Source organism: Herpailurus yagouaroundi, unplaced genomic scaffold, assembly GCF_014898765.1.
Source record: "Herpailurus yagouaroundi ecotype Mexico unplaced genomic scaffold, PumYag 77, whole genome shotgun sequence".
NCBI classification, from domain to species: Eukaryota; Metazoa; Chordata; class Mammalia; order Carnivora; family Felidae; genus Herpailurus; species Herpailurus yagouaroundi.
This window is the reverse complement of record NW_024412388.1, coordinates 20,379,041-20,392,006: the sequence shown is the minus strand read 5'-3', so window position 1 is coordinate 20,392,006 and position 12,966 is coordinate 20,379,041. Positions and strand designations below refer to the sequence as shown.

Genomic DNA, 12,966 nt, shown 5'->3' with positions numbered 1-12,966 from the left:
AAGTCAAAGCCCTCCCCAGTTGGGTCTGGGTGTTGGGGTTCAGGTTGGCACTATCGGGGAGCAGTGGGGCCTGCTTATGTCAAGTGGATACCGCAGTCTGGCCAACTTGGGCATCTGGCCATGCCTCCCAAGGTGGTGGCAGTGCTGGTAGTGAGCTCACTTCCTATGCGAGCACTTCCTGTCTGAATATGTATTTGCCTCATCTGATCCACACAGAAACTCCGGGAGGTTGGCACTGTAACTATCCCGTTTTTCCAAGTGAGGAAACTGAGATACTGAGAGGTTAAGGAGCTCATCCAGGGTCATGTTAGCTGATAAATGAGGTAGCTGGGGTTCAGATCTACACAGTCAGAGCCCTGAGCCCACACACTTACCACTATGCTACACTGCCTCTCTAGTCTATAGCCGGGTGGGAGAGGAGGACCTCGCCCTTCACCTGCCCCACTGGCCCAGGTAGTGCACTGTGAGGACCCATGAACCTCCTCGGGCCAGGAGTGAGTTTAGGTAGCCGAGGGCTAAGAATGCACCTGCTGTCCACTGCGGGAGCCCTGCCTGTCTCCCAGACAGCTATGGTCCAGGCAGCACTGCAGACTGGCCAGTGCTTGGCATCTCCCCTTCCGTCTGCCCCAAGTCAGACCCTTTCTGGAGCTCTGGCCACAAACGTGAGTGCCCTGTTCCCGACATTAAAGCTGAACGCTCCCCCTGAGTCCCATGGCCTCAGGCTTTTGCCCTGGAACAGGTCACCACTCCTACCCAGGCCTCCTTGTCTCTAGGTACTGGGGGCTTTGGAGAGTCCCCTTTCAGTAACGCTCAGGTCCTTTTCTCTCTCCCTCAGCACCCCCAGGCCTGGAAACTCCAGCTGGTTTCCTGGCACAGCTGTCTAGGAGAAGGCCTGGTAGCCAGGGAGCTGGCACCTGAGTGGGGGTGGATCTTCAGAGCTGTACCTGCTGGGGAGGGCCTGCCCACTGCTGTCAGGGAGCAAGTTCTGGGCCTGGCTTTGCTGATGGGGTCTGGGGGCCCTGTGTCAAGTCGCTCCACCACTGTGGGCTTCAGTTGAGCAAAGGAGTGGGCATCCTTGGCTCGCTTACCTCATGAGGCTGCTGTGTGTCAAGCAGGGTGACCGTTGTCCAAGGGCTTTACAATATATGAAGTCCCATTTAAACATCTGACGATAGCATTACAGTGACTGTTTCTTTCCCAGTCCAGGAGGTGGGGAAGCCTTAGAAAGCCTCTAGTTCCATAGTATCTGAATTTGGCCGTTCACGGTAACCCCCTGAAGAGCTTGTTGAGTAGAGATTTCTGGGCCCCACCTCCAGAGAATCCAAGGCGGGTATGGCCTGCCTGTGTATATTTTCAGAAATTTTCACAGGTTAAGAAGTCCTGTTCTAGTTCATGGTCTGAATTCTCCCTGATTTATGCTGAAGAAGAGACTGAAATCCAGACAGGGACATGACCTGCCCAAGGTCAGACAGTGAGAGAGGCCCCTTAGTGCCAGGAATAGCTAACACTGTGATAGGCATGGCCCTGGGCACTTTGCCTTTATTAACTAGTTTAGTCCTCACAATAGTCCTGTAAGGTTGGTACTGTAATCCCATTTTATGGCTGGGAAGATTGCAGCACAGGGAGACAGTAATCTGCCCCATGCACACAGCTAGGGCACGGCAGAGCCACTGTTCAACCCAGACAGTTTGGGTTCAGAGTTTGTGCTCTTGATCAGCACGGCATGCTGCCTGCCGGAAGCGAGGCCCTTGGGCCCCTGGCCCAGTGGTTTGGACCACCTGCTTGGCACTAGCGTGTCTCCACTATCACATGGCCTCTTCTTGTGGCCGTGGTCAGTGGAAGGCACATGATCACCCTTGGGTGGACCCCAGAGAGCTGGAGGGCCAGGGCCCTGCCCTCCTGCCAACCAGCCTGCACGTCCTCCCCAGGTCCTGTATCATCTCTTTGAGGAGTTTGCAAACTACGACCGAGTGGGCATCGTGGACATCGTCCTTGGCTTCCTGAGCTTCTTCGTGGTGTCCCTGGGCGGGGTGTTTGTGGGTGTGGTCTACGGGGTCATCGCAGCCTTCACGTCCCGATTCACCTCCCACATCCGTGTCATCGAGCCGCTCTTCGTCTTCCTCTACAGCTACATGGCCTACCTATCAGCCGAGCTCTTCCACCTGTCGGGTATCATGGCGTGAGTCTGGGCATGGCATGGGGGGGGGGCCCGGGGGGCGGCCTGCCAACACAAGGGAGCTCCCCAGTGCCCAGCCTCCAGCTCCAGGGATAAGATTCATGCACCAGGCTCCAGGTCCTGGGACTGCCCTGGGAAGCACTGAGTTTAAAGTTTTGGAAAGCGTCAGCCCTGCTACTTCTTCCCTTCATTGGCCTCCAAGGGGGTTCCTTGGTTGTAGCTAGACACAGGTTCCTGCATTCACTGTGCCCTTCTGTAGCCCTAGCGAGAAGGCTTGGGGCCTCCATTGCTGTGAGGAGTCATAGAGGTCCTGAGGCCTCAGCTGGGCCTTGCAGTCAGGGTAAGGTGGAGAAGCAGTGAGGTGTGCCCGGTAGAGCAGGACATTGGAAGTGGAGAGGCCGGGTTGGATCACAGGATTCAGGGTGACCTTGAGGAGGCCAGGCCAGCAGGAGCAGAGCTCAGGTATGGACCCCAGGCCAGGAGAGCTTGGGCAGCTACTGTGGAGACCCCCATCTGTGAGACACCGCACTCCAGGGTAATAAACCAAGGCCACAGACATGTGTAATTGACTCCTGTTAGGCAGAGAGGCAGCACGGCCTTGGGGAGGAGGCACAGGCCTGGGAGTCGGGCAGACCTCGGTTTGCATCTTAGCTCTGCCACTCACTGGCTGGGTAACAGTGGAAGGGTGAAGTGTCTCTTAACTCTCAGGTCCCTCAGCTGAAAAATGCAAAAACATGACGGTGTCTGAGGGTTGAGTGAGAGGATTGAGCTGGAAAAGTCGCGTGAAGCCCACAGTGAGTGCCTGACCCGTCAGAGGAGCTCAGTAAATGGGTATCGCTCAGCCTCCCTGGCAGTGGAAGGGCTTTGGGAAGGTGCAGCTCGCCTGAACCCCGAACTCTGCTCTTTTCTGACCCCAGACTCATTGCCTCGGGAGTGGTGATGCGCCCCTACGTGGAGGCCAACATCTCCCACAAGTCCCACACAACCATCAAATATTTCCTGAAGATGTGGAGCAGTGTCAGTGAGACCCTCATCTTTATCTTCCTCGGCGTCTCCACGGTGGCTGGCTCCCACCACTGGAACTGGACCTTTGTCATCAGCACCCTGCTCTTCTGCCTTATCGCCCGAGTGCTGGGTGAGGTCCTGGGCTGGAGCCGGGTGGAGGTGTGTGTGCGAGCGTGCGCGGTGGGGGCAGGGGGTCGGCTGGGGGGGAAGGAAGGGTGCCCTGTGTGGAGAGCCCCTGCTTGGCTGTGCAGCAGGTGCTCCCCAGCCCCTCTCTGCCATGCTGAGACCACGATGGGTCCTCGAGAGGAGCCCATGCTCACGGTGAGTCTGTGACCTCTGGGAAGACGGTTGTGTGTGAGTGCACAGAGGGACCTCGGGGAGCCTGTGCCACAGAGCTTGGGTTTGTGAATGTTTTCTGCGTGGTCCTGTGGCGCCGATGACTCAAGCCCTTGGAAAGCTGAGGACGGCTCCTCCAAACCTGGCTGCGCCGCCAGCCCAGGGCCACACCCAGGGACCAGGCCTCCAGTCCTTGGGTCCTGCTTATACTTTCCAGACACGCCTCACCTCAGAGACTGTATCACTTCCCCCTCTGGGTCTCACTCACCTCTCCTCTGAGACTAGGTCTTTGGTCCCCAAGCCTGACTGGGTATCACATCCACTCGGTGCACTGTTCTAAATCCCCTTTCTTCCAGGGCCTCATCCTCCAGAGATTCTGGTTCTGTGCTTGAGGTTGCATCCAAGTCTCTGCATTTAAAAAACAAAAAAACCCAAAATACCCACAACGTTTTAGGGGCGCCTGGGTGGCTCAGTCGGTTGAGCGTCCACCTTTGGTTCAGGTCATGCGTGATCTCGCAGTTCTTGAGTTCGAGCCCGGCATTGGGCTCTGAGCTGTCGGTACAGCTGGAGCCTGCTTCAGATTCTGTGTCTCCCTCTCTCTGCCCCTCCCCCACTTGCACTCCGTCTCTCTCTCTCAAGAATAAAGAAGCATTAAAAAAAAAAAAAGAAATTAAGAAAACTTTTTTATTATGGAAAATTTGAAGCACACAGAAGATTTGAGCCCATGAACCCATTATAATGAATAGATACCAACATGTGGCCTTCTCCCACCCCCCTTCTGACATCCAGCCACCGGAGGCCTTGTGATATCTCTAAAGCACATCCAGGTTGGGAAACCCTCTGAGGGATCCACCCAGCTGTTGGCTGAGGGACCCAGGAAATGAGCGCGCTGGGTGGGTGTACTCGCGGAGGCTTCCTCCAGACAGAGCGGTTGCGGGGAAGCCGGGAGGGACTGGGGACAGTTTGACACTCTTCCTGCCCTTCCCTGGCAGGTGTGCTGGGCCTGACCTGGTTCATCAACAAGTTCCGAATTGTGAAGCTGACCCCCAAGGACCAGTTCATCATTGCCTACGGAGGCCTGCGAGGGGCCATCGCCTTCTCCTTGGGCTACCTCCTGGACAAGAAGCACTTCCCCATGTGTGACCTGTTCCTCACTGCCATCATCACTGTCATCTTCTTCACCGTCTTTGTGCAGGTGCTGGACAGGGCAGAGCAGCCCTGCCTGGGGACCCTGGGTCTGCCAGTGAGAGGGGGCCACGGGTTCTAGTTCACTGATAACTTGCTGTGCAATCTTGGGCAAGCCACTCCCCCTTTCTGGGCCTCATTTTCCTTAATTGTGAAGGGGGAATTATGATAGTGAGCAACCGATCAGAAAGTAGAGCAGCCAGAATGCTGCCTAACTTAGTTAGAGATCCAGACAGCATTGAGAGAAGTGGGTGCAGTCAGCAGGCCCACAGGCTCTTTACAGGGCTTTGGGGAAGTGATTTAATGTCCTAGGATCTCAGTTTCTGCGCCTGTAAAATGGGATAATCATAGCACAACGGGGGGAGCTAGAAAGGTTGTTGAGTTGGGCAGCAGGCGGTCTGGAGTCAGCCCGAGCTGTGCTGCCCCTGTGTGACCCTGGGAAAGACCCTCCTCCCTTTTCTGGGTTCACTTCCCCATCTGTGAAGTGAGGGCATCAGCTTAGATGATCCCAGAGTCCTTCCAGCCTTGCTGGTCAGTATTTTCTGTGCATTTAAATGAACCTGGCTTAGCTGAGAGTCCCCCCAAACCCCTCAGAATCCCCAAGGAAACCCAGCCTGGATGGCGGAAATTTGCTCCACCTTACCTGACCTGTGACTTTGGGCAAGTGAGAAATGGTCTGTCGAGGCCTCCATTTCTATCCCCTCTGTCTTTCCTAGATATAAATCGTGGCAAAGCCTTAGCTGGGAAACAGCGTTGCCTTCTCAAAAGAAAGAGATATGGCGGCATCCTCCTGGGGCTAGACTTAACCTTCTGTCCTTAATAAGGATAGGGGGCTGCCTCCTTCACCCGCTTGCCCTGTTTCCATCTTCAAAAATATTTTATGACCTTAACTTTGCAGTTGTATATGGTAATGGTTTACCAAGTCCATTTTCAATGAAGTCAGCATTGAGGGAGGGCCTTCCTGCTTGGGTCTGAATCCAGCTTTACTACTCCTGTGAGACCTTAGAAAGTTACTTACCCTCTATGTCAGTTTCCTCGTCTGTAAAATGGGGACAATGGAAAGATCTACCTCTTAGGGTCATTGTGGGTATTCACGAACTAATACTAGTAGATCACAGCTGGCTCTGGCACCTGGCAAACACGCAGTTAAATTTGCTGTCACTCTTACTAAGTTATCAGTGGCAGTCCTGTGAGGGAGGCAGAGCAGAAGTAGTTTTCCCTATCAGCCAGGCCTGACTTCTCTGGGGTTGCAAAGTATGTCTGTGGCGGAGCCCACATTTGAACCCAGGCCCTCCGACCCCTCGCCCCGGCTAAGGGAGTCATTCCCCTGGATGGGCTCGTGTCTTCAGGAAGAAGCAGCCCTTAAGGACCTGCCTTTATACGATGGCTGGCACGGAGGTTGGGAGATTGGGGACTTCAGAGCAGAGGGCATACCAGCCTCAGGAGCTCTGCAGGTGGGGGCAGGGGAGGTTGGGCCTCCCTGCCAGGGTAGCAGAACTGGAGTGCCTGACACCAGCCTACCCCCCAGGGCATGACCATTCGGCCCCTGGTAGACCTGTTGGCTGTGAAGAAAAAGCAAGAGACAAAGCGTTCTATCAACGAGGAAATCCACACACAGGTACTGGAAGCTGGGCCTTGGTGCTCGGTTGCAAAAGGCTCAGGGAGCTGGGGAGCAGCCAGGCCTCATGTCCGTTGCCTCACTCAGCTCCTTCCTCCCTCTTCCCAGTGTTGGGTCATCCTTCAGCCCCTTGAGGTCACCATATTGTGCCATAGGCAGGTGTGGTGTGGGCAGCCAGGAGTGCCAGGAGGGGGGGGGTCATGCTATCTCTACCTCTACTGGGAACCTATTGCAGGCATTGGGCACAGGTGGGTTCAGGGAAGGGGGCTCAGCCAGGCCCCAGAGGCAGAGGGTTTGAGGTGCCATGGGTTCAGGATGAGTGAGGTGTTGGTGCCACCTCCTGGCTGCTCCTGGAACTACAGGGCTGGGCTGAGCAGAGCTACACTAGAGTGGAAGGTGGGGGTGGGGGGGGCCATTCAGAAGTCTCCGTAGGGAAGGAGCCCAGTAGTGAGGCTTGACCTGGCCCTGGGCCCATTTCAGTTCCTGGACCACCTTCTGACAGGCATCGAGGACATCTGTGGCCACTACGGCCACCACCACTGGAAGGACAAGTAGGTGGCAGGCCTGGTGGGCGGGGAGGGACAGGTGAGGGTCTCCCCGGGCCCCCGGGTGTCATCCCACCCTGAGGAACTGGCTCCACGCATCTCCTCCCTCCTCCCCCCTCCCGCCAGGCTCAACCGGTTTAACAAGAAGTATGTGAAGAAGTGTCTGATAGCCGGGGAGCGCTCCAAGGAGCCACAGCTCATCGCCTTCTACCACAAGATGGAGATGAAGCAGGCCATTGAGCTGGTGGAGAGCGGTGGCATGGGCAAGATCCCTTCTGCTGTCTCCACTGTCTCCATGCAGTGAGTGCCCATGGCCGATGTTGGCAGCTTCTGCACGCACACCAACCTGGCAGGCCGCCGGGGGGGTGGGGGGCAGGCCCCTCTGTTGTCCAAGCAGTGTGGGTGAGAGGGCTTCAGGGCCACAGTGAGGACCACCCCCACCCCCAGGCCATCCCCTGGGTGACCTCCTGGCCCGGACCCTGCACTCTAGGGTCACAGGAGTTCTCCCGGGGACCTAACCTGTGCCCTGTTGTCCAGGAACATCCACCCCAAGTCCCTGCCTGCCGAGCGCATCCTGCCAGCTCTGTCCAAGGACAAGGAGGAGGAGATTCGCAAAATCCTGAGGAACAACTTGCAGAAGACCAGGCAGCGGGTGAGGGGCTGCTCCCCGCCTGGTGCCCTTACAGCAGAGGAGTCTCTCTGCTCCAGCCCTGCCCCACACGTGCCCAGACCCCCCCTGGCTCCTCCAGGCCCAGCTTCTAGTGCCTGACGGCTGTTCCTCCCACAGCTGCGGTCCTACAACAGACACACACTGGTGGCAGATCCCTATGAGGAGGCCTGGAACCAGATGCTGCTGCGCAGACAGAAGGCCCGGCAACTAGAGCAGAAGGTGCGTCTAGGACTGGAGGTGGCTCCCGCTTTTCCGGGAGTCTGGGTTCTTCCCACACCCCCACCACCAAGCCCCTTTGAAGAGAGAGCCTCTGCAATCTGGGTTTTTTGGGGTTTTTGGGGGGGGGCTCCTCCACTTGTATTGAAGGCTGAGCCCCAGGGCAGGTTCCAGAAAGCTGCCTCTTCTTCCACTTCCTTCCCTCTCAGAGCAGCAAAGAGGCCATTGCTGTCTCATCGTATCCTCAGACATCTGAGTCTATCCATGTGCTCTAACCCCTCATTTTCTTTTTTTTTTTTTTAACGTTTATTTATTTATTTTGAGGGAGAGAGATTGCATGCACACATGTGAGCAGGGAAGGGGCAGAGAGAGAGAGAGAGAGAGAGAGAGAGAGAGAATCCCAAGCAGGCTCCACACTGTCAGAGCAGAGCCCAACACAGGGCTTGAAAGTATGAGAGACGGGCAGCTGGGTGGCTCGGTTGGTTAAGCGTCCGATTCCAGCTCAGGTCATGATCTTGCGGTTCATGGGTTCAAGCCCCACATTAGGCTCTGGGCTGACAGCTCAGAGCCTGGATCCTGCTTCAGATTCTGTGTCTCCCACCTCCACCCTTCTCTCTCTCTCTCTCTCTCTCTGCCCCTCCCCCTCTTGTGCTCTCCCTCTCTCTCAAAAATGAATAAATAGACATTAAAAAAATATATGAGAGAGATCAGGACTTGAGCTGAAATCAAGACTGAGCCGACTGAGCCACCCAGGTGTCCCTAGGATAGAACAAGGGCTTAAGGGAAGATAAGAACCTGAGTTCAGTTTAGACTATTGCACTGAGATACCTGAGGGCCATTTGGGGTCCAGTTCTCCTGAGCTGACTTTATGGACCTCGGGCGAGTGTGGGCTGGAGTAGATAGAGACCAGGGCAGTGTCACTGTGTGAGAGGCAGGGCAGTTTAAGGCTGCTCAGGAGATTGCGTGGCCTGACCGCAGGCTGGGCCAAGCCTTCAGGAACCCCTAAAGTGCCAGCACAGCCTCAGCGCTGGCAGAGGCAAGTGAAGAGCCTAGTGAGGAACTGCCAAAGAGGGAGCGAGCACCCGGGCACCAGCTCGCCAAAGGAGGGCGTGGCCATCGGCCTCGGGCGCCATCCAGAGGGGCTGCCCGCACTCACCCCTGTCTGCCCTCTCTCTGTCAGATCAACAACTACCTGACGGTGCCGGCCCACAAGCTGGACTCACCCACCATGTCGAGGGCCCGCATCGGCTCAGGTAAGGCAGAGTGCAGGGTGCCTGACGAGGGGCCTTGAGGTGGGGCACTCATTGCCAGTGTCTCCTGAAGATGAGGCTCTGACAGGAATGGGGCTCAGAGAACCGCTGGGGAGGACAGGCTACTCCCTCTGACCTCCTCCCAAGCCATGAGCTCCTTCTACATCAGATGGAGTTGGGGATCCCCCAAGGGGGCAGAAGAATGGCCCTGCTGTCCTCCCTAGGGACAGAGGTGCTTCATGTGGGGCTCACGGTGAGGACCGTGGAGGGGTTTGGTGCCTGGCGGTGAGGCAAGAAGGGTCTGCACCATTAGGATATCCCAACATGTGAGGGAAATGGCAGCGGACCTTCTCCCAGGCCTGGGCCCCAGGGGCAGGTGGTGACTCAGGAAGGGGCCCTAATCCTTGGTCTGAGGAGGGTCACCTGTGGGAGTCCCTGGTCTAAGGAGAGGAGCACAGTCTTACCTTTGGAGCCCCAGCCTGAAGGGAAGAGAAACCATCTGATAAGGGCTCATATGGAGCCATGTGGAGTAACGCTGAAACGTGGCAGCATTGCCATGCTCCTAGGAAGGTTCTGGGGGGGTTGCTGACCCACATCAAGGTGGAGCACACACCAGGCCAGACTCGGGGCAGAAGCCAACGTGTGCCTTGCTCTTGGTCCCCAGACCCCCTGGCCTATGAGCCGAAGGCCGATTTGCCTGTTATCACCATCGACCCCGCCTCCCCGCAGTCTCCCGAGTCTGTGGACCTGGTGAACGAGGAGCTGAAGGGCAAGGTCTTGGGGCTGAACCGGGATCCAGCAAGGGTGGTGGAGGAGGACGAGGAGGACGATGGGGGCATTGTGATGCGGACCAAGGAGCCCTCCTCCCCAGGCACCGATGATGTCTTCACCCCTGGACCAAGTGACAGCCCCAGCTCCCAGAGGATACAGCGCTGCCTTAGTGACCCAGGTCCTCACCCTGAGCCTGGGGAGGGAGAGCCTTTCATCCCCAAGGGGCAGTAGCGCTGGAGTCAGTGGGCAGTGCCCATCCCACCACAGACTCTCCCACCAGAACAGGGGCTGCTGGGGGAGCTGGGGACTCCCCTCGTCCTTCCTGACCTGGATTGGCCCTGCCCCTCCCTCGACCGCATGGCAGCTGGGCCCACAGCCCCAACCGCAGCACGGCTTCCCCTGCCTCCTGGGAAGCGCCCTCCCTCCCACCAGAACTGCCTTCCCAATCCATTTGGCAGAACTGTTGGGCTGGGAGGCAGATTCTGCCCCTTCCTGATCCAGGCTGTCTCCCAAACCTGGCCCAGGGCCTCTGGGATTCCCAGCCCTCAGAGGCCTGCCTCCTACTCCATCGCCCTTCTCATTCAAACCAATCTTAGTTCCTAACCAAAGAGCCTCTGGCTCAGTCTTGGTCCCACCTGGAAAGGGAAGGAGCCGAGACCTTTCTTGGCCTAGGCTGGGCCCTGCATTAACAGTGGGAAGACTAGGGGACCAGGTATCTGACTGGGGTACGAGTCAGTGACACACGGCAGGCCCACCCTCCTCCTGCTGGCTCTGTCACCTGGCCAGCCACCCTGACCTGTCTTCACTCAGAGCTGCAGGCCGAGGGCATATCTGAGCTTCCCTGACTGGAGCTGGGGCACTTTGGACAGTGATGTGACTTAGCTTTCCAGACTGCTTCCCCAGGGACCACCAGACCCTTCAGGGGCTACTGTCAGGGGAGGAACTGTCAGGGGATCCAGAAAGTGCTGCCTTTTTATCTGTTTTGTCTGTTCACACTCCGTGTATGATTCAGTTTGCACAGAGGGCATTCCTGTTTTTAAAACATTTTGAACACCCCTGATTGAACAGAGCTCTGGCCCTCCTACTCCAGAGCATTACCCCTCCTCGTTTGTGCCTGTCTGCCCAACACTCTCCCCCAGATCAGTCCTCTGCCTCCTGGGCTCTTAAATGTGGCCCCAAGGCTGTGATTTTAGAAGTGACCACACACACATCCCGATTCATGATTCTCTCTAACTCACTGATGCTGGGCCTCCTGGCACCTCCTTTGCTCTTGGGCCTGACCCTCAGTCCCTGCTGACCTGTTCTTTCTCTCATTCCCCCCACCCACCCCCTAGGCCCCTGGACCTCTTACGTGCCCCCAGACTCCCCCTCTTATGTGCACCGCACCCAGCTTGCTGTGGAGCCCAGCCCTTGGGGGAGAAGGCCTTCCCCCAGCATCTCCCACCCCACCAGGGCGGGTGGTGGGCAGAGTCCTGGGCCCTTAGGGGCCTTTGCTCACAGGCACACACTCCCACCCCCACTGCCACCATGGCCAGGCCCAGGCCTATTGGTGTCTGTCCTTCCCCAGGATTGTGCAATAGTCAGAGTGCCCCTCTTCCCAGCGGACTGGGCAGTGGGTGCTCATCTGTCCCCCTCCTCTCCGTGCAAGTGCTGTTTTGGGCAGGAGTCCCCATGCAAGGGTGACATTGACAACCATGTTCAAAGCCACCACAGCTGCTGCCGCTCTGCTGCCTGTACAGAAGAAACCGAATCTTTTTCATATTCTAATAAACACGTGTGAGTTTTTATACAGTTGAGGGCTGCTTCCTAGGGACCAGGACTTTGGGAAGGAGGGTGGCCTGGCCTGGGCGCCTGAAGGACTTAGCTCAATGGCTAGCACAGAGAAATGCCTAATCCGTGTCAGCAGCTGGTGGTGTTATTGCTGTGTGCCAGGCCCTGGAGATAACAGCAGTGGGCAAAGCAAGATGCTCCCTGCCCTCCGGAGCCTCCGGCCTCCTGAGGAGAGAGCACTATCCAGCAGACGTTCATGCAGACCACGAAAAACCCAGTGTGTTTGTGAATGACAGCGAGTGAAAGGGGGTGGGGAGTGGCAAGGAGGACTATCCTGAGTGATCTTAGGAAAGGACTAGAGAATAAGCTGAGATTGATCAGGTGATGAAGGTTTCAGAGAGTTCCTGAATATTCTAATTGGGAGCTGCACATGCGAAGACCTTAGGATCTGAGAAACGACCGGTTTGGCTGGGTCAGAGAGTGACAGGAAGGGAGGCAAAGATGGGACCTTGTAATCCTTGGCTAGATTTTGATTTATACATAAGGGCAGTGGGAAGGTTCTGGTACCTGTAAAGTGGGGACAGTAACGTGGATGAAAGTGCTCAGGTGTGTAAGGTTCAGCACTGTGCAGGGTGCCCAATGGGCTCAGTTCAGTGGAGGTTGGATCCCTGAGGTGCATTTCCAGGAGCTGACCACCAGAGGGCAGTGGGGCCTTGGCACACACCCCAGGCACCCCCGGAAGGTGGGCTGTCCAGGAAATCATCTTGTTTGCTTCGACTGGGAGTCAGGAGTGGTCAGTGCAAAGGGACTGTAGGGAAGGACCATGCCATCCGTTCCTGTGTCAATCGATGTCTCAACAAGAAACAGACGACACACCCAAAGGGATACTGAAGAGCCTTCAACTAAAGGATTCTTTACAGAGGTGTGGGGAGGGTTAAGGGAACCTACCAGGAATGGGGCCCAGGGGACTCACACTTCAGAAAGCCATTACAACCCCTAGACTCCCTCCCCCTAGGACAAGAAGAAGGAGCTGTTCCTAGAGGAGGGGGCCACCCTGCTGGAGCCACAGCCATAGGGAGCAGAGCAAAGCCCCTGCCAGACGGGGAAGCAGGGGATAAATAAATATTCTGCTTTTGATCCTGCTGGTGCCTCCCCTTAGCCAAATCCATTAGGGAGCCAGAAGGGAAGGCACCTGAGTAACTTCACAGAGTTCAGTCCACAAGGGTCAGCCTTGCAGTAAAGGGAGCAAGGAGAGAGTGGATTTAGGAGACAGGACATCCAAACAGCCATGCCTTTTGCCCCCACCATCCACTGATCCTTCAGATGAAAAACTCATGTCTCTGTTGCTTAATGATTACATAATTTCTGTTTGGGGTGATGGCAAGTTTTGGAAATAGATTATGATGCTGGTTGCTACCTTGCAT

The 12,966-nt window shown here is 56.5% G+C and overlaps 1 protein-coding gene across 2 annotated transcripts in view; it reads left to right on the top strand.

Moving 5' to 3' along the window:
- The window catches only part of SLC9A1 (solute carrier family 9 member A1), a 48,386-nt gene extending 36,823 nt beyond the window's left edge, over window positions 1–11,563 (top strand). The window contains exons 3-13 of one of the 2 annotated variants that reach the window (XM_040466263.1): window positions 1,929–2,179; window positions 3,094–3,311; window positions 4,264–4,344; window positions 4,510–4,712; window positions 6,231–6,320; window positions 6,801–6,871; window positions 6,992–7,165; window positions 7,403–7,517; window positions 7,653–7,754; window positions 8,932–9,004; window positions 9,666–11,563. In XM_040466263.1, coding sequence (XP_040322197.1) covers window positions 1,929–2,179; window positions 3,094–3,311; window positions 4,264–4,344; window positions 4,510–4,712; window positions 6,231–6,320; window positions 6,801–6,871; window positions 6,992–7,165; window positions 7,403–7,517; window positions 7,653–7,754; window positions 8,932–9,004; window positions 9,666–10,003 — 1,716 coding nt within the window. In that variant the 3' untranslated portion in view covers window positions 10,004–11,563. The remainder of the gene's footprint in view (window positions 1–1,928; window positions 2,180–3,093; window positions 3,312–4,263; window positions 4,345–4,509; window positions 4,713–6,230; window positions 6,321–6,800; window positions 6,872–6,991; window positions 7,166–7,402; window positions 7,518–7,652; window positions 7,755–8,931; window positions 9,005–9,665) is intronic. The other variant, XM_040466271.1, reaches the window with a different exon arrangement.
- The last annotated feature ends 1,403 nt before the right edge of the window (window positions 11,564–12,966 follow it).